The sequence below is a fragment of the Aspergillus homomorphus genome (assembly GCF_003184865.1).
Source record: "Aspergillus homomorphus CBS 101889 unplaced genomic scaffold BO97scaffold_4, whole genome shotgun sequence".
Taxonomy (NCBI): domain Eukaryota; kingdom Fungi; phylum Ascomycota; class Eurotiomycetes; order Eurotiales; family Aspergillaceae; genus Aspergillus; species Aspergillus homomorphus.
In genome coordinates this window covers 483,018-508,264 of record NW_020291890.1, presented here as the reverse complement: position 1 = coordinate 508,264, position 25,247 = coordinate 483,018, and the positions used below count along the sequence as shown (strand labels likewise).

At 10.4% G+C, this 25,247-nt stretch overlaps 1 protein-coding gene across 1 annotated transcript; it reads left to right on the top strand.

The window, feature by feature from the left end:
• Positions 1 to 177: 177 nt before the first annotated feature.
• Positions 178 to 1,560, top strand: BO97DRAFT_458856 (uncharacterized protein; the record flags this gene model as incomplete). The annotated part of the gene is made up of 1 exon (XM_025699254.1): positions 178 to 1,560. The coding sequence occupies exon 1, from the start codon at positions 646 to 648 to the stop codon at positions 1,558 to 1,560; it is 915 nt and encodes a 304-aa protein (XP_025555043.1). The 5' UTR covers positions 178 to 645.
• Between the last annotated feature and the right edge of the window lie 23,687 nt (positions 1,561 to 25,247).

Below are 25,247 nucleotides of genomic sequence, written 5' to 3'. Positions count from 1 at the left end.
GTTATTAAGATATATTAGATATTATCCCTTTAATAATATCAATTAATGTAATAATGAGAATCTATAGAACAGTTTCTATCAGGTTTTAATAAGAAATGGCTGAGATATAAAAAATAATTTTATATAGAATACAAGGGCGGACCACTCGCCTACATGGACCTCTCGCTTATCGATTATGTTATAGTCTGAACAGGAATAGTGACATGATATACTTCCACTTACATATGTATTTGTCAAAGTCAGGTATCAATGACAATAACCGGGGAAGCGACATAGTCCGACACCGCCATGGAAACTGCATTTTCTCGTTTACCTCCTGTGCAAGTGATGCAATATCGGCCTACTGCCACTGCATTACCCTCCCTTCTTCCTCTTTTCAAGGTCCCCTTCTCTTCCACCAAGCTACAGTCTACCAACCAAATACCTCTTCACTTCATAGTTTTGATTATAACACAGGCATTTGTTTTGATCTAATACAGCTCTACAGAGAAGAAACGCAACTCAGCTCAATCACCCATTACTGATTTTGAAATTCTCACCTCAACAGATATGGCATCTTGTCAACTCAACACGGACCCTCTGGCCACAGAAGCCGACATCGCAGCGGTTGATGAACAACTTGCGGAAATTGAACACTAGTTTGGGATGAGGGAAAGTAAACAACTCGCCGCCGATTCCGGGGACAAGGATATCGCGTGGATAGTTTTTGAGCAAGAGATAAAAGTCATGAGGACAACATTGATGGGGTTGAAAATTGCACGCAGTACAACCTCAGCCGTCAGTCAAGACGGTCTGCTGATTACACTATTGCAAGCTGAAGAAGCGCAGGCTAGCAGTAATCGACTTCTCACTCAACGAGCTAGTCGAGGTGAGCTTGTCCCCTCATCACGACGTACTGCCTCGGTTTCCTCGGTCATTCTTAAAAGAGACCTCGAAATCAGTACGCGAGTTTCATCAGATCAAGATAAGCTTGAGCGACAGCAGCAAAATGACGCCTTTCATCACTCGACCGCACCTATCTTGACCCAGCACCAAGAGGAAGCAATGCGGGGGTTTGAATGCGATGCAAGTTGTACCGCCTGCTACGAAATATTCTCTCTGGGCGATCTGGCTCCTCTGAACTGCACATACCTCTACTGTGATGACTGCCTCAGGAACCTGTTTCTTCAAGCCACAAAAGATCCCTCGCTTTTCCCTCCACGATGCTGTCGTCAACCAATTGCTCTTCTAAGTATAGAATATCTAGTGCTGCAAGAAGAAGTTCAGGACTTTTGTGAGGCGGAAATTGAATTCACAACCGTTAATCGTATATACTGCAGTAGCCTCGAGTGCGGAAAGTTCATCCCACCAGTCCAGATAACCTCTGACCAGGCACACTGCCTTGCCTGCGACGTACTAAACTACTCTACATATAAGAATTTGTTCTATCAGGGTGAAGACTGTCCAGAAGATATAGCATCAGAAGCTAAATTAAATCTAGCCAGAAGCGAAGGATGGCAATGTTGCTTCTTCTGTAGGGCTATCATACAACTCAGCATAGGCAGCCACCATACAACATAAGACTCTCGAACGCATGTATAAAGCTGAAGAGAACTACTAACTCTACTCTAAATACACTTATCAAGCATAATTTTGCTATTTATACAGAGCCAGTTAGAAAACATACAAATATAAAAGGTAGAATAAGCACAGACTGCTTGAAAGAGCCGAGAAAATGATCAAGCGCGATATCTGAAAACCATTACCCCGCCAGGAACAACAACAGTGTATAAAGAAGATACAGAAAGATTTAAGACAGAACCACAAATATAAACACTCAAGACAGTTTAAGCACATCAAAGACAATGGCCGACGAGGGTTTAGATGTAAGATATATAATGCTTGTTATTAGAAATTTATCCTAGAACACTACTACTACATAGCAGGCTGAGGGGGTTGGTATTCACTATTTCTAAATAACAGATAATAATTATTAAGAAGAATAATCTATTAGTAGTACTTATAATAGTATTTATTTTTTATTTTAGCTAATTATATAAAAGTTATAAGCTAATAATAAAAATTATTTTATAATTATAGATAATTATTTAATAATTTTAATTAAATTTTTTTATTTTTTTTTAGTAATTTATAAATCTTTATTTAATAATTATTATTTATATTTATAATAATCTAGTATATTATTAAAGTTTTTTTTAGTTTAATAATTAAAAGTAAACTTATTTACTAATATTAATTATTAAAATAAAATTAAACTATTCTAATTTATTTTTTAAAAATAATTATAGTAAAATTATAATCTATAAATAATATATAATTTTAAATAAAAAATAATTAATATAAATTATTATATATAATTAATTTTTTAGTTATAATATATAAAAATAATAAAGTTTAATAAATAATAATTAAATTACTATAAAAAATCTAATATAAATACTTTTTAAATATTATTATAAAAATTAATTCAAATTTATTTTAAATTATTAGTTTAATATATATAATATAATAAACTTAAGTTTTTATTATAAAAAATATACTATAAAAGCTTTACTAAAAAAAATAAAGAATATTAAATATTTAAATAATATATTATACTATAAAATAAAAATATAATTATAAAATTATACTAAATAAAAATCTAAGATTTAAAAATATAAGAATTATTAACTTATTAATAATAATAAAATAAATATAATTCTAATATTAATCTAGAAAAAAACTTAATCTAATTTTAATAAAAAAAATAATATTATAAAGTACTAGTATTATTTAAAAATATTTTTTTATATATATTATTAAAAATATATTTAAAATTTCTTAAATTAATATATTAATTTATTAATTCTAAAAATTACTAGATATTAATATCTTAATATTATTTTAATTATATTTATTTATTAAGATATACTATTTAATAAATTAAAAATATATTTAATAAAACTTTAAGAATACTAAAATCTAAATAAAAAAATTATAAAATTAAATATTACTAAAATCTAGTCTTAATAATTAATATATATAATTTATATAAATTAAATGAATTATAAACTTAACTAATAATATTTAATTAATTTAAGATTTATAATATTTAAAATTATTAGAAATTAAAGTTAATATAATTATTATTAAATATAATCTAAAAATAATTTTTTATTTATATTTTTATTTTTTATAAAAAATATTATAATTTATTATTAGTTTATATTCAGCTATAAAAACTAAAAAATAAATATTAATATATAAATTAAAAATAATAAAATTCTGTAATTATTTATTATTCTCTAAAAATAATAATTAATCTAGAAAGATTATTAGTTAAAAAAAATATTATTTATAATAATTAAAATATTCTTTTTATTTTATAAATAAAATTATTTTAATTTTTTTATATTTATTATTAAAATAATAATAATTAGATACTAGAGACTTAATAATTAAATTAAATTTTTTTTTAATAATAACTAGAATTATTCTAGATTAAATTAAAATAAATATAATAGTTAATATAATTATAATATATATTTAAATAATAAATTTTATAAAGAAATCTAATTTAAAAGCTGGAAATAGTTTTAAAAATAGAATTTTAATATAATTAAGATATTTAATATAAAACTAGATTTAATTAATCTTATATTATAAGATAATTAAAAATAGAATAATACTTTAATTTAATTATAATAAAATCTAAATCTATAGATATTTTAAAAATAAAATTTTTTAATTATAAGATTTAATAATTTTTTATAATATTATAAAATATTTTATAATATTAATAAATATAAAAATTTTCTATATCTAACTTTATAATTATAATTTAATTTTTTTTAATTAAAATATAAAATATTAAATAACCAGTTTAAGATAAGATTAAATCTTAATATAATAAATTTTAATAATAATAAATTAATCTATAATTCTTTAAAATCTAGAAAATATTTTTATTTAATAAATATTAAAAAAAACTATATATATTAATAAAATAATCATATTTAAAAATAATAATACTTATTTAATAAAATATTAAATTTTAAATTATATTTTTTTACTTTTAGATAATAATATATTTAATAATTAATTTAAATATCATAATTTTAAATTTTATTATTTTTTATTTATTATAATATATTATTAGTAAAAATTATAATTAATATAATTATAATTAATTTTTTTCTATTAATCTAATTATAAAAACCTTAGAATATATTAAAAATATTTTTTTTAAATATTTTTATAATTTTTTTTATTAGTATACTATAAGATCTAAAAATTAATATAAAAAAACTATTTAATTAATATTATTTTTAATAAATTAATTTAACTAGAATAAGATAAAATCTTTTTAATATTTAATATATATTTTAATAGACTCTAAAATTATTAATAAAAAGTAAAAATAATATAGATTAAATATATTTTTAATTAATTAATTATTTAAATTAATTTTACCTAAAATATTAAATCTCTAATTTAATTTAAAAAAAATATATTTAAAAATAAAAATAAATTTTTATTATATAAAAATTAAATATATAACTATAAGGATCAGGTGATCTTATAAGCCTGCCTCAGGCAGTTAATTACTTAATTAGGGTTAATAAATCTATAATAGCCTAATTCAGGCCTAAATCAGGGATTATAAATAATATTAGCTAACTAGTTATTATTTTAAATAAATCCTATTATTTCTTCCTTACAGTTTTACCTATAATTAACCTGGTTAAGAGTTTAATCTGTGGAGAGATTAAATTCTTAATAAAACTAAATAATCTTTTACTTAGTAATTAAGTCTAATTAGGCTTAGCTTAGCTTAATTTTACTTACTAAAAAAAGTTAGATCAGGCTAAACTAATTTAAGAAAATTAATTATAATAATTTAGAGGTGGAAAAAACTCTAAATAAAAATTAAAGCTAGTATAAAACCTTTCACAAGGGCTTTAGCTAATCAGATATTATATAAAACCTTTTTTACAGGGGGCTTTAGTAATTATATACTTATAAAAACCCTACTTATAAAAGAAGAGAGTAGTTATAAGAATCAGATAATCTTATAAGCCTATCTCAGGCAGTTAATTACTTAATTAAAATTAATAAATCTATAATAACCTGATTCAGGCCTGAATCAGGGATTATAAGTAATATTAGCTGACTGGCTATTATTTTAAATAAATCCTATTATTCCTTCCTTACAATAACAAATAATATAAAGATTATAAATATTTTTAGATATTTTATAAAATAAATATAATCTATTTTATTAGAAAATTAAGATTAAAAAAATTTTAATATAATATTTTCTACTAATATCTAATAATAATCCAGATTTAGATTTTCTAATTTTTAGATAATAATATATTAAATTAAATATAATTAATATTATTATATTATTATTTATATAATTATAATAATATAATTTATTATTAGTAATTTTATATATATATTAAGATTAACTATTAATATATAATTATATTAAATAAATATATTCTAATATTACAGTTTTTAATTTATTTTAATAAAATTATCTAATAAAAATAAATATTATTAAAGTAATATAAAAATTTATTTAATATAATTATTAGTAAAGAATCTTAAATATAAAAATATTATAATTTTATTAGATTATTAAAATATTTTATTATTTTAAAGTATATTTTATTTTAATTTAATTAAGATAATAAAATAAAATAAAATAATTATAATAATTTATATATAAGTTAATATTAAATTAAAACTTTAGATTTAGTATTAATAAATAAACTTATAGATAAAGATTAAGTTTTTAAATTAATTTTAATATTATAATTTTATATAAAAAATAATAGTAGAAATTTTTTAATTTTATTTTTAAATATATTAAATTTAATAAATAAACTTTATATTACTAAATTATTAAATAAATTAAATAATTAAATTAAATTTATATAATTATCTCAAGATATTTTAATATTAAAAATCTAAAATCTAAAACTAAGTTTAAATATTAATAATAGATTTATTAAATAAGATATTAAAAAAAAATCTATATTTAATAAATCTAAAATATTCTATATTATTATTTAAATATATATTATCTATAAAATTATATTCTAGAAGAGATAAATTATAATATATATTATTAAAAATAAAGTTTTTATTAGTTTTATTAAGAGTAAAATTCTTATTAATTTTATTAAAAATCAAGTTTTTATTAATTTTTTTAAAAGTAAAATCTTTATTAATTTTATTAAAAATAAAATTTTTATTAATTTTATTAGAAGTAAGATTTTTATTATAGAAACTATTATACTCTAATCTAGTATCTATTAATTTAAAATAAATATAAAATAAAGTATCAGAAATTAAGAAATTTATTAATATTTTTAATTTATAAATAAATTCTAGATTTTTTATAAAATACTACTAAATATCTTAAAATCCAGATTTATAAAAATAAAATATTCTAAATAAAATAATAATAAAATAAATATTATAATAATATAGATTCTTGTCTAAATTCAATAAATTTATAAATAGATAAATTTATAAAAATTTAATCTTTATTAATAATTAGTTTTTATATAATTATAATAATATATTAATTATTAATATTCTTAAAATATAATTTTTATAAATTATTTATAAAAGATTTATAATATATTATTTTCTAAATATAATATAAAATTAAAGATAATAAATTAATAAGATTTTTTATATAAAAATAATTTATATTAAAAATAAGAAATATAATTCTATTAGAATAAGATAATAAATAAAATAGAAGTTAAAAATAGATATATATTATATATATTATATATAATTTCTAAAATTTATTTTTTATTATAAGTTTCTTTATTAAATTTATTATAATAAAAATAATATAATAGAAATATAATAGATTTTATTATAAATTATATTATAAATTAATATTTATTAAAGTATTTTAATATTAATATCTTAATATTATAAATAAATAAATAAAAAGATAAAAATAATATTATTAATAATAATAATTTAAATTATATTCTAGAATTTATTTTAGAAAAATCTAAATATTAAAAATAATTTTTAATTTTAAAACTAAATTTCTTTTTAATTTTTTTTTTTTAATTTTATTTTTATTATTTTTTATTTTATAGATATTAGTATAACTAGTTTTTAAATTTTTATAAATCTTTAATTTTTTTTTTTATTTTATAATTTATTTTAATAGATTATTATATTATTCTAGATATCTAATAATTTAAATTATTTATTTATAATTATATATTTCTCAGAATACTGAAGAAAACTAATATTAAAATATTATATTAATTATAAAATATTATATTAGATATATTTTTATATAATTCTAAAATACTTTAATAAAACTTTATATTTTTTATTATATTTAATAAATATAGAAATATATTTAAAATAAAATAAAACTCTAAAAATTAAATTAATTATATTAAATTTAATTATATTATATTAAAATATAAAGATTATTAGATTTTTTAAATTTTCTAAACTTTTATTTTATTATTTTTTTTATATTTTTTTCTAGAATTATTTTATAATTTAAAGTTATTTTTATCTGTTTTATTACTAGCTAATAAATTAATTTTAATTTTAGAAATTAAAACTTTATTTAAATTATTATTAATATTTATCTAATACTAATAGTATTATTTATATAATAAAAATATTATTTATAGAAAAAAGTTTTTTATACTAAATTTTTAAAATCTTTAATAATTATATAATATATTTTAATTTTATAATAGAAATTTCTAGTTCTACTTATTTAATATAGATTTTTTTTTCTAGTATAATAATATTATTTTATTAGATAAACCTAGAGTAGCTAACAGCTAGGTCAGGTTAGGTTAATAGGAACTTTTATACCTGACTATAGATTAATAATTAGATTAAAGAAATTTTTATATCTAATTATAATATAATTAAAAATAAAATAATTAATTATTTTAATTATTCTTAATATTAAGATTTATTTATTATACTTTTTTTAATTTTAATATAATTAAAATATATTTAAATTAAATAAAAATTAATCTAATTATTTTAATTATTATTTAAAAATATATAAAAATAAACTTTCTAAAATAAAAAAAAATAATTAAAAAATATAATAATATTTTTTTTCTTTTTATTTATAAAAAAAATAAGGAAATCTTAATAGTATTAATATAATCTAATTTTTTAAAATATTATTATTTTTATAATAAAAAATATAAAAAAAAATATATAATTATAATTTAATTTAAATTATATATTAGAAATCTAATAAATTATATAAAAAATATTATATTTTTATTATTAAAATAATAATTAAAAATTAATATAATATTTCTAAACTATTATTAAATTTTTTTAAATAAATTTAATAAATCTATTATTTTTTTATTTTTTATTAAAAAAAATCTTAATTATTTATATATTAAATTAAAAATTATTTATATTATATTATATAATTAATTTATTTTAATAATTATATTATTTATAATTATTTAATTTAAATATTAAATATTATATTATTTTTAATACTAGATTTTATAAAAATCTTTTTTAAATCTTTTTTATATAAATATTCTTTTTATTTAAATCTATTATTTTTATTTAATATTTATATTTAGATCTTTAGAAAAAACTAGATATATTAAAATTATAAAATTTCTAAAAATTAAAATATAAATAATAAAATATTTATTAAAATATAATCTATATCTTAATAAAATAATATATTTAGATTTTAGATTTATAATAAAAAAAATTATTTAAGTCTTAATTTTAAATATAATTCTAAATAATTAAGTATTTAAGTTATTTAAAAAAAATATTTAATAATTTTAAACTCTAAATATAATTTTTTATTTATTATATTTATTAATAATAATAAATATAGTAAATAAATTAAATTAGAAAAAAAATATAATAAATTATATTTATATATAAATATATTTTTAAATTAAATAATATTATTTTTATAAAATTTTTTATTTTTTTTTATTAATCTATTATTTATAAAATCTTTTTAATATTATAAATTAATTATAATTATTTAGTTTATTTTTAAAAAATATTATTAAATATTATTAAATCTTTCTTTTTTATTTTTTAGATTTTTATAAATAATAATAAATTTTAAATTAAAATAAATTACTTAAGCTAGATTTTTATTTTTTTTAATTATATAGTTAAATTATTTTTTATATCTTAATCTAATTATCAGGTTATGGTCAGGTTAAGATATAATAGTCAGGTTAAGCTACTCTAGATAAACCTTAATTATAAATTATAATATATAATTTATAAAATCTTATTAATTTTATTTAGATAAATAAACTTATAAGATATTTTATATTTCAACTAGCTCTAATCTAATTTAGTATAAAGATTAAATAAATATATTTTAAAAATCTAATAAAATTTTAACTTTATTTAATAGATATTATATATTAAGTTTAATATAATATAAAATTTTATAAAATTATTATTCTTAGAAATATATTAATATTATTTTAATAAAAAATTAGTTAACTAGTTATAAAAATATTTTTTTATATATATTAAAAAATAATATTTCTATAACTTATATTATATATAAATCTATTATATTATTTTTATATATACTAGATTTAGAGTAGCTTAACCTAATTATTATATCTTAACCTTAATCTAATTATTATCTAGTAATTAGATTAAGATATAAAAAATAATTTAATTATATAATTAAGATTAGATTAAGATATAATTATTATTTTAATTATTTATATTTATTAATTAGAAAAATTAGATATAATAATAAATTATTAATTATAGATTAATTAATAATATATATTTTTTTTATATATAAATAATATATAAAGTATAATATATTTTTAATTATAATATAATTATATCTTTTATATTTAGTTTATTTATTTTTTCTATTTTATTTATTTTATTTTTTTTATTTATTTTATTTATTTCTTTTAAGAGATATACTATATTTTAAAAAAAATTTTTATAAAATTTAATATAAGAAGAATAATATCTAATATAAGATATATATATTAATTATTTTTTATATTATTTAAAATAATAATTATAATAATATAGAAATTATAAAAAATAAGTTTTTATTTAAAAATATATAATATTTATAAATTTAAATAAAGTTATTTTTTTTATTTTTAATAATAATTTATTTTTTAGATTATTTTCTAAATTATTTATATTTTTATTTTTATTAATATAAAAAATAATAATTATTTTATTTTTTTTTAATTTTTAAATATAAAAATAATTAAGTCTAGATTAAGATTTTTAAGAATATTTTAATACTTTTTATTTATAATAAAATAATTAATATATATCTAAAATATAATTATTTTAATTATATTAAACTAGAGATAACTTTAATAATAATAATAAATATCTTAAAAATTATTAAATAAATATTTAATATTAATATTATTAATTATAATAAATAGAAAATCTCTAATTATTTAATAAAAAATAAAAAATAAATTATAATAAAATTTTTAATAAATAAGAATATTAATATATTTTATAATATTTAGAATAATATTAATTAAATTAAAGATAAGTTAATAAATTATATATTTTTAATATTTAAATATATTTTAAGTTTTTTAAATATTTTTATTATAAATAAAAATCTCTAGTATTTAAAAATATTATAAAAGATTTTATCTAAATTTAAAAATAATCTAAAAATAATAAATAATATATTAATAACTAGATTTTAATTATAATAAAAATAAAATATTTTTTAAAAATAATCTAATATTTATTATATTAATTAATATTATTATTAAATTATTTATTTTTTTAAAATTTCTTAAACTTAAATATTAGGTTAAAAATTATTATAATTATAAAAATATAATCTTTTATTTAATAAATATAATAATAATATTTTTATAATTTTTAATATATATTCTATAAATTTTTAAAAATTTTTTTTTTTTAGAATACTTATTTTTTTATTAATTAATTAATAAAATAATCCATATAATTAAAAAAATTATTATAAATATTATAAATTTTATAAATAATAAATTTATTATTTTTAAATAAATAAAATATAAAAAAAAATAAATATAAAAATTTAAGAAAATACTTTATTTACTTTTATTTAATTAAAGTTAATTAAAAATAATTAATATTAATATAATTATAGTATTAAATAAAGTTTTTAATTATTTAATAAAGATTAAATATCTAATAAATTATAAAATAAATTAAATTCTAGTAAATTTTATAATATAAAAAAAAATAATAAATTAAATTAAATTTTAGTTATTAAATAAACTAGAATTTCTTATAATATTAAAAACTTATATTTATAAATTATATAATTTTTTAAATCTATAATTAAGAATTAATATAATATATTATTATAAAAAAAAGATTTTTAAAAATTATTTATAAAAAACTTTTATAAATAATTCTTAGAATATATCTTTTTAAAAATTTTTAAAATACTAGAAAAGATTTTAAAACTTTTATTATTATTATTTTAAAAAAATAAATAAATATTTATAATAATTCTTTATTTAATATCTAATTAATTATTTATTTAAATATAATTAAAAATATTTTTTTTTATAATTTTTATAAAAATAATAATTTATAAAATTAGTTTCTGAGTTTTTAATTTCTAGATATTATAAAATATAAAGATATATAAAATAATAAATATAAAAAATTTTATTAAAAAATAATATATTTTTTTAAAAAATTTTTTATAATATTAATAATTTTTTTTAACTAAAATAAAATAATAGTTTTTAAATTTATAAATAAATTTTAGAAAAAAATATTTTCTATTACTAATTATAAAAAATAAAAAGTTTTTTTTATAAAATTAGATATAAAATAATTTTCTAATTTTTTATAATATATATAATCTTAAAATTTAAAGAAGAAGTAAAAATCTAATTTAAATAATTTATTTTAATTTAAGATTTATTATTATTTATAAAGACCTAAGAAATAAAAAAAAAATTTAATAATATTTTTTAAAAATAAATTAGATAATTATAACTAATTTATAATACTAGAAAGATTTTATAAATAATAAATTAATAAAAAAAAATAAGAAAACTTTATAAAAATAATATTATTTAATTTAAAAATATATTTATATATAAATATAATTTATTATATTTTTTTTTAATTTAATTTATTTACTATATTTATTATTATTAATAAATATAATAAATAAAAAATTATACTTAGAGTCTAGAGATTAAATACTTTTTTTTTTAAATAATTTAAATATTTAATTATTTAAAGTTATATTTAGAGTTAAAATTTAAATAATCTTTTTTTTACTATAAGTTTAAAATCTAAATATATTATTTTATTAAAATATAAGTTATATTTTAATAAATATTTTATTATTTATATTTTAATTTTTAGAAATTTTATAATTTTAATATATTTAATTTTTTCTAAAGATTTAAATATAGATATTAAATAAAAATAATAAATTTAAATAAAAAAAATATTTATATAAGAAAAATTTAAAAAAAACTTTTATAAAATCTATTATTAAAGATAAAATATAATATTTAATATTTAAATTAAATAATTATAAATAATATAATTATTAAAATAAATTAATTATATAATATAATATAGATAATCTTTAATTTAATATATAAATAATTAAAATCTTTTTTAATAAAAAATAAGAAAATAATAAATTTATTAAATTTATTTAAAAAAATTTAATAATAGTCTAGAAATATTATACTAATTTTTAATTATTATTTTAATAATAAAAATATAATATTTTTTATATAATTTATTAGATTTATAATATATAATTTAAATAAAATTATAATTATATATTTTTTTTTTATATTTTTTATTATAAAAATAATAATATTTTAAAAAATTAAATTATATTAATATTATTAAAATTTTTTTATTTTTTTTATTTTAGAAAACTTATTTTTATATATTTTTAAATAATAATTAAAATAATTAAATTAATTTTTATTTAATTTAGATATATCTTAATTATACTAGAGTTAAAAAAAATAAAATAAATAAATTTTAATCTTAAAAATAATTAAAATAATTAATTATTTTATTTTTAGTTATATTATAATTAAGTATAAAAATTTTTTTAATCTAATTATTAATCTATAGTTAGATATAAAATTCCTATTAACCTAACCTAATCTAGCTGTTAGCCACTCTAACTAGATTAGATAAATTTATACTAAAAAAAGTTTTTTTAACTAATTATAATATTTAAGAATTATCTAATTTTACTATAAACTATTACTAGATATATTTTATTAGGATAATTTAAACTATAATATCTAAAAATTATATTAAAATTTTTATTATTTTAAAATTTTTTTTTTAAATTTAAACTTTTTTATTTACTATATAATTAAGAATAAAAATAATATATTTAAATATATTAGAATTACTAATAAATAGTATAGATTATAATTAAATAAAATAAAGTTAATATAACTAGATATTTTATTAAAATATATTAATAAAGTTAATAAAAATTATTCTAATATTTAATCACTTTAAGATCTTAAGTTATTATTTAATTTAATATTAATTATAAAAGTATAATTAAATATAAAATTAATTAATTCTAGTATTATAAAAATTAGTTAAAAAGTATTAGATAATTATATATTATTTTTAGAATTATTTATTTTTATTTTTTTTAATCTTTTTAAAATAGTATAACTATAGTTTATTATAAGAGTTAATTTAATTTAAGAAGATTAAAAAATAGATTATATAAATATAAATAATCTAGATTAAAAAAATTATAATATAAACTAAAAATAAAATATAAATTATATTATTTTTTATAAATTTTAGATTTTAGTTTTTATTTCTTTTAGATCTACTATTTATCTAATTATTTTTAAATAGATTTTTTACTAGATTACTAACTATATTAAAGACTAAATAAAAATAAAAAATAATAAACTAATTTTAATATATTTTAAATATTATAAATTATTTTAATAAATAATATCTAATAATAATTAACTTCTACTTTTTTAAAAATCTAGAATATAATTAAAATTAATAATTAAGTTATCTTAAATTCTATAAAATAAGAGAAAAATATATTATTAAAAAAATTAAATAATATTTAATAATTAATTTTTTTTTATATTTCTAAAGCTATATTAGAGTTATAATAAAAAAATAAAACTAATAATTAAATTTTAAGATTTTTTTTAATAAAAGAAAAAAATTATAATAAAGATTATATAAATATATTAGTTATATTAATATTATATATTATATATTATATATTATTTTATAGAATTTAAACTAGTTTTTAATCTTATAAATTTAGATTATAAAAAAGAAAATTTTAAAATACTATTTATATTTAATTAATATAGATTATTCTTAAAAAATAATATTTTTTTAAATCTTTATAAAATTTATTATATTATTTATAATAATATTTATTATAATATTTATTATATTTATTATAGTTTTTATTATATTAACTTTTTTTTTAATAGATTTTATTATAATAATTTTCTGATTTTTCTTTTTTTTTAATATTCTTTTTATTAAATATTTTTTTTTAAAATAAGTTCTAGAGTATCTTATTTTTTAATTTATTAGATTAAGATTTTTATAAATATATTTAAATTCTAGTAATTTTTTTTAATATATTTATTATTTATAAAATATTTTAATTCTCTATTTTAGATTATTTATTATTAGATTTTTATAATATTTAATAATAGATTAATAATTACTATAAAATATAATAAAAGTTTAATTATTAGATTTAAAAATAATTTTTTATAATCTGGTTATTAAAAATAATCTAGAAGATTTTAAATATTTTATAATTATAAATAATTATTATATAAATTTATTTTATTTTAAAAATTTTATTTATTATCTTTTTTCTAATTATAAAATATATAATAATAAAAAATAAGTAGATAATATAATAATACTATTAAAAATTTAAACTAAAAAAATTTAATTAATAACTTAATATTAAAATTATATATAAATCCTATTTATATATAAATTAATAAATAATTTTATTATATTTATTATGAAATATTTTCTTATACAGAATCTTATAATTAAAATTAATAAATTTTAGAAAAATATAAAGATATATTTTTTTTATAAATTAGAAATATTAAACTAGTATTTTTTTCTTATAAATTAATATCTAATTTCTAAAATTTATAATAAATAATTAGATTTTACATAAGCCTCTAAGTAGATTTACTAATTTATAAATAATATTAATATTATTTAGAAAAAATATTTACTAGTAAAAAGTAGAGATTTATTTATTATTTTTAATAATTTTTTTATTTTTTTATTTAAATATATATAATTATTTCTGGAAGATCTTATTTTATTAAAAATATTATAAAATATAAAAAATATTATTTATTTTTATTATTTTTTTTTAAGATTACTATTTTTAGTTATAATAAAATAAGAATTAATTTATAAAATTCTTTTATTTTTTATTTAAAATAAATATTAATTAGATCTTTATCATTTCTATATATTATTTTTTTATTTTTATTCTAGAATAATTAATATAATTTTTTTTATTAAATTTAATATAGTGAATTATCTACTTAATAAATAGAATATTAATTTTAATTATTTATATATTTTTAAAAAAAATAAATAGTACCAGAATTTAGTAAACTATTAATTAAAATAATAATTTATAAAATTATTTATTTATTATAAACTTATTAATCTTAAGATTTAAAATATATTTATATAAAAAATTCTAGTTAATTTAAATATTATTATTATAATTTATTAGATTATCTATTTTTAATTCTTTTAAAAAAAGATTTTTATATAATAAATATAAAAAATAACTTATAAAATTATTATTATATAAATTAAAAAATAATATTATTATTATAAAAATATAAAATTTAGTTTCTAATTTTAATAAAAAAAGTTAATATTTAATAATATATTTCTAATATTATAAGTTTTATTAATTATTACTAGATTAAAGAGTTTAATTAGATTTTTTTTTATTTAAAATATTTTTAGTTTATTAAGTAATTTTTATTAATAAAATATATTTTTTTATATTATATATTTAAAACTAAGTAACTATATCTAGAGTAGCTAACAGCTAGGTCAGATTAGGTTAATAGGAACTTTTATATCTGACTATAAATTAATAATTAGATTAAAGAAATTTTTATACCTAACTATAGTATAATTAAAAATAAAATAATTAATTATCTTAATTATTTTTAATATTAAAATCTATTTATTATACTTTTTTTAACTCTAGTATAATTAAGATATATCTAAATTAAATAAAAATTAATTTAATTATTCTAATTATTATCTAAAAATATATAAAAATAAGTTTTCTAGAATAAAAAAAAATAATTAAAAAATATAATAATATTTTTTTTCTTTTTATCTATAAAAAAAGATAGGAAAATCTTAATAGTATTAATATAATTTAATTTCTTAAAATATTATTATTCTTATAATAAAAAATATAAAAAAAATATATAATTATAATTTAATTTAGATTATATACTAGAAATCTAATAAATTATATAAAAAATACTATACTTTTATTATTAAAATAATAATTAAAAACTAGTATAATATCTTTAAATTACTATTAAATCTCTTTAAATAAATTTAATAAATTTATTATTTTCTTATTTTTTATTAAAAAAGATCTTAATTATTTATATATTAGATTAAAAATTATCTATATTATATTATATAATTAATTTATTTTAGTAATTATATTATTTATAATTATTTAATCTAAATATTAGATATTATACTATATCTTTAATATTAGATTTTATAAAAACCTTTTTTAGACTTTTTTTATATAAGTATTTTTTTTACTTAAATCTATTATTTTTATTTAATATTTATATTTAGATCTCTAGAAAGAACTAGATATATTAAAATTATAAAATTTCTAAAAATTAAAATATAAATAGTAGAATATTTATTAAGATATAGTTTATACTTTAATAAAATAATATATTTAGATTTTAGACTTATAATAAAAAAAAAGATTATTTAAGTCTTAACTTTAAATATAACTCTAAATAATTAAATATTTAAGTTATTTAAAAAAAGAAAATATTTAATAATTTTAAACTCTAAATATAATTTTCTATTTATTATATTTATTAATAATAATAAATATAATAGGTAGATTAAACTAGAAAAAAAATATAATAAATTATATTTATATATAAATATATCTTTAAATTAAATAATACTACTTTTATAGAGTTTTTCTATTTTTTTTTATTAATTTATTATTTATAAAATTTTTTTAATACTATAAGTTAATTATAATTATTTAATTTATTTTTAAAAAATATTATTAAATTCTTTTCTTCTATTTTTTAAATTTTTATAAATAATAATAAATCTTAAATTAAAATAAATTATTTAAGTTAGATTTTTACTTCTTTTCTAAATCTTAAGATTATATATATTATAAAGAATTAAAAAATTATTTTATATCTAATTTTATAAAAAAAACTCTTTATTTTCTATAATTAATAATAGAAAATATCCTTTTTTAAAATTTATTTATAAGCTTAAAGACTATTATTTTATTTTAATTAAAAAAAGTTATTAATATTATAAAAAAGTTTTTAAAAAAATATATTATTCTTTAATAGAATTTCTTATATTTATTATTTTATATATTTATATATTTTATAATATCTAAGAATTAAAAATTTAAGATTTAATTTTATAAATTATTATTTTTATAAAAGTTATAAAAAGAAAATATCTTTAGTTATATTTAAATAAATAATTAGTTAAATATTAAATAAAGGGTTATTATAGATATTTACTTATTTTTTTAAAATAAATCTTTATTAATTATTTTTTATTTTTAGATCTTTATTATTTATAATAAATAGGATTTTTAGAATTAAGTTCTATATTTTATAATTATCTATTATCTACTATTCTAGACTATTAAATATATATAATTTAAATAGATAATTAATTTTATTATTTTATTTTTTTACTAAAGACTAAGTCCTTCTAATTAAATATAAATTAAAGAATATCTATTAAAGCTATTTAAAAAAATATATATAAAATTATTATTAAAGTTCTTAAATATTAAATAAATATTAATTATAATTAATTACTAGACTAATTTTAATTAAAAAATATTTTTTATTTTAACTAGATATTTTCTAATAAAAAATATAGATTATTATAAGATTTTACTAGATTTTTAACTAGTATCTAGATTTTATACTAATAAGAATCTAATTATAATTATTTTATTAGTTTTATATAAATATAATCTATTCTACTAATTATTAGATATAATAACTAATAATACTAGTAATAATAATTTAATATTTAATTTAATTTTATTAGAACTCTGGATTTAGCTTAATTAAAATATCTAGTTTTATAATATTTTTATTAATTTTAACCTTATAAAAATTATTTAAAGTTAATATTATATTTTTTATTTTATTTATATAATTTAATTTATAATTAATACTTTTCTATAGAAACTTTAGATTAAGGTTTTAAATAATATTATTAAATATATTTAAAATAATAGTAATAAAAATCTTAAAGCCTTTTCTAATATTTTAAGAATTCTTAAAAAAATATATTTTAAGAATTATCTATAAAAGTTTTCTATTTTTCTAGAAATTTTTTTTTATAATAATATATTATACTAATTCTTAATTATAGATTCAGAAAATTATATAATTTATAAATATAAATTCTTAATATTATAAGAAGTTCTAGTTTATCTAATAATTAAAATCTAGTTTAATTTATTATTTTTTTCTAAATTATAAAATTTATTAAAATTTAATTTATTTTATAATTTACTAGATATTTAATTTCTATTAAGTAATTAAAAACTTTATTTAGTATTATAATTATACTAATATTAATTATCTTTAACTAATTTTAATTAAATAAAAGTAAATAGAGTATCTTCTTAAACTTTTATATTTATTTTTTTTTATATTCTATTTATCTGAAAATAATAAATTTATTATTTATAAGATTTATAATATTTATAATAATTTTTTTAATTATTTAGATTACTCTATTAATTAACTAGTAAAAAAATAAATACTTTAAAAAAAAAGATTCTTAAGAACTTATAAAATATATATTAAAAATTATAAAAATATTATTATTATATCTACTAGATAAAAAATTATATCTATATAATTATAATAATTCTTAACCTAATATCTAAGCTTAAGAAATTTAAAAAAAATATATAATTTAATAATAATATTAATTAATATAATAAATACTAGATTATTTTTAAAAAAATATTTTATTTTTATTATAATTAAAATCTAGTTATTAATATATGATTTATTATTTCTAAATTATTTTTAAGTCTAGATAAAGTTTTTTATAATATTTTTAAATACTAGAGACTCTTACTTGTAGTAGAAATATTTAAAAAACTTAAAATATATTTAAATATTAAAAATATATAATTTATTAATTTATTTTTAATTTAATTAATACTATTCTAGGTATTATAGAATATATTAATATTTTTATTTATTAAAAATTTTATTATAATTAGTTTTCTATTCTTTACTAGATAATTAAAGATTTTCTATTTATTATAATTAATAATATTAGTATTAAATATTTATTTAATAATTTTTAAAATATCTATTATTATTACTAAAGTTACTTTTAGTTTAATATAATTAAAACAGTTATATTTTAGATATATATTAATTATTTTATTATAAATAAGAAATACTAGAATATTCTTAAAAATCTTAATCTAGACTTAATTATTTTTATATTTAAAAATTAAAAAAAAATAAAGTAATTATTATCTTCTATATTAATAAAAATAAAAATATAAATAATCTAGAAAATAATCTAGAGAATAAATTATTATTAAAAATAAAGAAAATAGTTTTATCTAAATTTATAAATATTATATATTCTTAAATAAAGATTTATTTTTTATAATTTCTATATTATTATAATTATTATTCTAGATAATATAAAAAATAATTAATATATATATCTTATATCAGATATTATTTTTTTTATACTAAATTTTATAAAAGTCTTTTCTAAAGTATAGTATTCTTCAGGAGGAATAAATAAAATAAATAAAAAAATAAAATAAATAAAATAGAAAAAATAAATAAGCTAAATATAAAGAATATAATTATATTATAATTAAAAATATATTATACTTTATATATTATTTATATAAAAAAAATATATATATTATTAATTAATTTATAATTAATAATTTATTTATTATATCTAATATTTCTAATTAGTAGATATAAATAATTAAAATAATAATTATATCTTAATCTAATCTTAATTATATAATTAAATTATTTTTTATATCTTAACTTAATTATTAGATTATGATCAGGTTAAGGTTAAGATATAATAATTAGGTTAAGCTACTCTAACTATATCTAATTTTAAAAATTATTAATATAAAAATTATAATTATATATTTAATATTTATATACTTTTACTTACTAAAAATTAAATATTTAATAATAATTTTATTAATAATTTTATTATTATTATAATTATATCTATTATTATAATAGATATATACTAAAAAAATAATTATTATTACTAAGATTTTTTTAATCTATTAATTAAATAAATATACTAGAATAATAAAAAATATTAATTTATTAAAGAATATATTATACTTTAACTATTTATTTTTTAATAATATTATTATTTTATATACTTATTTCTAAAAAATTAGCTATATTTAATTAATATTAAGAATTTATATAAATTTATTATAAATATAATATTTATATTTATTTAAATTTTTTTTAATTTAATAATATTTATTAATAGTATATTTTTTACTTTATTTTATATTATAATTTCTAGAATTATTTATATAATTATTAATTATTATTATTTTAACTTTATAGATTATATTATATTAGAAATCTATAAATATTCTAAATTAAAAATAATAAGTTTCTTATAAATTTTTTTATAATTTTTTTATTAAAATTTAGTATTATTAAATTATTTTTATTATTTTTTTAATTTTATAATATTATTTTCTATAATTTTAATAAGATTTATCTTTTAATTATATTTAATAATTATTTTGAAATCTATATAATCTTAGTATTAAATATTAATAAAAATTTTATTAAAGATAGCTTATTTAATATCTAAAATTAATTTAATTTCTAAATCTTATAGATTTTCTAAATCCTATAGATTTTCTAAATCTTATAGATTTTCTAAATCTTATAGATTTTCTAAATTTTATAAAAAATTAATCTTTTAGATTATTTTTAGTTTTATAAGATATAAGATTTAATTAATATAAATTATTTATTAATATAAATTCTTATTATTAAAAATAATTAAATTTTAATTTAATTTTAATAATTAAATTCTGCTTAGAAATATTTATAATTTTTTAGATTTATATTTAAAAATATAATTATTATTATTTAGTATTACTTCTAATAAAGTAATAATAAAATTTTTTATTTTTAAAAAACAAAATTTTTTTAAAAATTAATTAATATTTATTTTTTACATTTTATTTTTTTCCTTCTAAAAAATATTTAAAAAATAAATATATATTAATTAAATATAGATTACTTTTAAAATATAATTATAAATTTTATTTTTAGATTAATATTTTTTTTTAAATATTTATAAATCTATAAAAATCTCTTTATATATATTAATATAAATTCTAGGATTATTTTATTTTTAAATATATTATTTATAAATCTTTTAATTCTAAATATAAGTACTATTCTTAATTTTTCTTAAAAAATACTTAATATATATATTTATTAAATAATATTTTTAATTTTCTAAAAAACCTTATCTATATCTTTATAAAAATAGTTTTTTTAAAAAAGAATTTTTTTATTTAACTTAAGATTTTTCTTTTTTATCTACTATAATTATTTAATAAAATAATCTATTATTACTTAATTTAATATATTAATATTTAATAATTTATTATATTTATATTATTTATTAGTTTTTTTAGTAGTAAAATATTTTTATGTTATTTCTTAATTTATTTTATATTCTTAATTTTTAATATAATATTTTAAATAATTATTCTAAAGTTTATACTAGTATAAAATAATAAAATTAGATTATAATTATAATTTAAAATTTTTTTATTTTTTAAATTTTAATATATATTATAGGTTTTTCTTTTTTATCTTTAATTTTAGTAATATATTATTATTAATAAAAAATATTTTTTTTATATTTTTTTTATTATTACTTATTCTAGTATTAATATAAGGACTAATATCCTTATAATCTTTATGATAAGCTTATTATAAAAGAATATTAATTACCTTTATAAGAATAAGATAAGAGATTATATAAAAAACTAGATAAGTAATTATAAATATTATATAAATAATAATTATTTATAAAAATAAAAACTAATAATAATACTTTAAAATAATATAATACTATCTTTAATTTTTATAAAAAATATTTATTTATTATATTATTTTATTTTTTAATTCTTATAATTTTATTACTTATATTTTATAAAATAGTCTAGTAAATAATATCTAGATATTATATATAAAATTAAAATAAAAAAAAATTCTTAAATATTATTATAAAGAATATAATCTTTATAAAAAATAATTTTTTTATAAAAAAAAAAGTATAATTCTATATTTAAAAACTTTATAAATAATTAAACTTATTTTAATAAATTATAAAACTATATTAAAAACTAAGAATTAATCCTATAAAAAAATATTTATAAATAAATCTAAATAACTTAGACTCTAGTACTATAGAGATAAAAAAATTAAATATATAAATTAATTTATTTATAAATAAGAATTATTATAATACTTATAATTATATTATTTATTATATATTTATTACTTAGGAGAAGTTAATTATAGAAATAAATAATTAAATTAAAAACTAAAAGATATAAATTATAATAATCTATTTAAATTATATATTAAATAATCTATAGAGAAGTAGAATAATAGAATTATATTATAAAAAAAAATAAACTAATCTTTATAAATTTCTTAAATGATAATTAGAAAATTTTATAAACTATTTATAAAAGATATAATTAAAAATTCTAAAAATAAAGTTTTATAAAAATAAATAAGAATTTATATATTTCTAATAATAAAAAAAAATAAAAAGTAAATTTAATTATAAGATATAAAATCTAGATATTATATAATTTTATTTTTTTTTTAAATTATTCTATTCTATAGTTAAAAAAAAGATTTATAAGTAATTAAATTTTCTTATTTTAAAATAAGATTTTATTATATTATTTATAAAATTATACTTAATCTTAAATTAGTAATATAAATAATATAAAAAAAAGTTTTTATAAATAACATCTAAAAACTAGAAAATAATAAACTAAATTATATAAAAATAATATTAAATTAATTAAAAATAGAGTACTTATAAATAATTTTAATAAATAAAAAAATTAATTATATAAGAATAAATTAATAATAGAATTAGTTATAGAAGTTTATTAAAATTATAATATATATATTTAAAGAGTCTATAGGATTAAGAATATATTTTAAATATAATAAAATTAATTATTTTATAAGAAAATATAAAATAAATAAAATATTTATAAAATAATTAATTAGCTAAGTTATAATACTACTATTAAACTAAACTAAATTTATAATATATTTAAATTTATACTTATATAATAGATTTATTTTAAAGAATAAAAAAAATTTTCTTATAAAAATAAAAATAATAATTAATATTAATATAAAAACTAATCTTATATTTATAATATTTATAAAATAAATTAATTAGTTAATTATATTTATAAAAATCTTAATAAAAGATATTAATAAAAATATAATATAATTAAAAAAAATTATAATATTTATAATTATACTAGAAAATATAAAAAATATTATAAAAAATAAAAAAATCTTATAATTATAATATTTATAATAAATAAGATAATTCTAGAAATATTATAAATTAGAAAGTAATAATTATTTATAGAATTTTATAAATATAAATTAAAATTTTATAAAAAAAAATAAAGAATATTATAGATTATAGTAATTTAAATTAAATAAAAAAAAATTTATAAAAAACTAAATCTTTATTTAATAATAATATAATAAATTTATAAAATAATTAAAAACTAGATAATACTAGAATAGTATCTAAAATATTATAAAATATTTATAAAAAAAAATAATAAATCTACTACTATAAAAACTAAAAATAAATCTAAAAATAGATTTTTATAAAGAATTTAGATTAAAAATAGAATAAATTTATAAAATATTTTTATAGAAAAAAAAATCTTATAAAACTATTTATAAAAAATATTTATAAAAAAATAAATAAAATATTTTAAATTATTAGTAGAAGTACTAGTTCTTTTTATAAAAAAAAAATAATAATTTATATATATATATAAATTATTATAAGTTAAATAAATAAATAATTAAGAATATTTATTTATTATTATAAATTAATAAATATATTAAGTAGCTTATCGAAGTTTAATAATTTATATAATTAGATTTTTATAAAATTTATTACTAAATAAGAATTATAGTAAAATATAAATAAAAAATAATCTTTTATATAAAATATAAATTATTTAAATATTTTATTATATTATTTAAGTTTATAAATATACCTGTAGAGTTTTAGAGTTTTATAAATTCTTTATTTATAAAATATCTAGATAACTTTATAATTATCTATTTAAATAATATTATTATTTATTTATAAAATCTAAAGTTATATAAAAAATAGATTTATAAAATTTTAAGAATTTTATAAGAAACAGATCTATATATAAAATTAAGCAAATATATTTTTATAACTATAAAGATTAATTTTCTTAAATTTTTAATTAATTATAAAAATATTTATATAAAACTAGAAAAAATTATTATTATTTATAATTAACTAGAATTATAAAATATAAAAAATATTTTAAAATTTATTAAATTTATAAATTAGTATAGATATTTTATTAAATAGTATTTATAAATTATTATAATAATTATAAATCTAATAAAAATATTTTATAAAAAAAAAAAAAAAAAAACTAGATATAGTTTTTTAATTTCTAAAATTTATAAAAATTTCTAAAAATTTAAGAATATATTTATAAAAAATATAATAATAATATACTTTTAAAAAAAAATTTATAA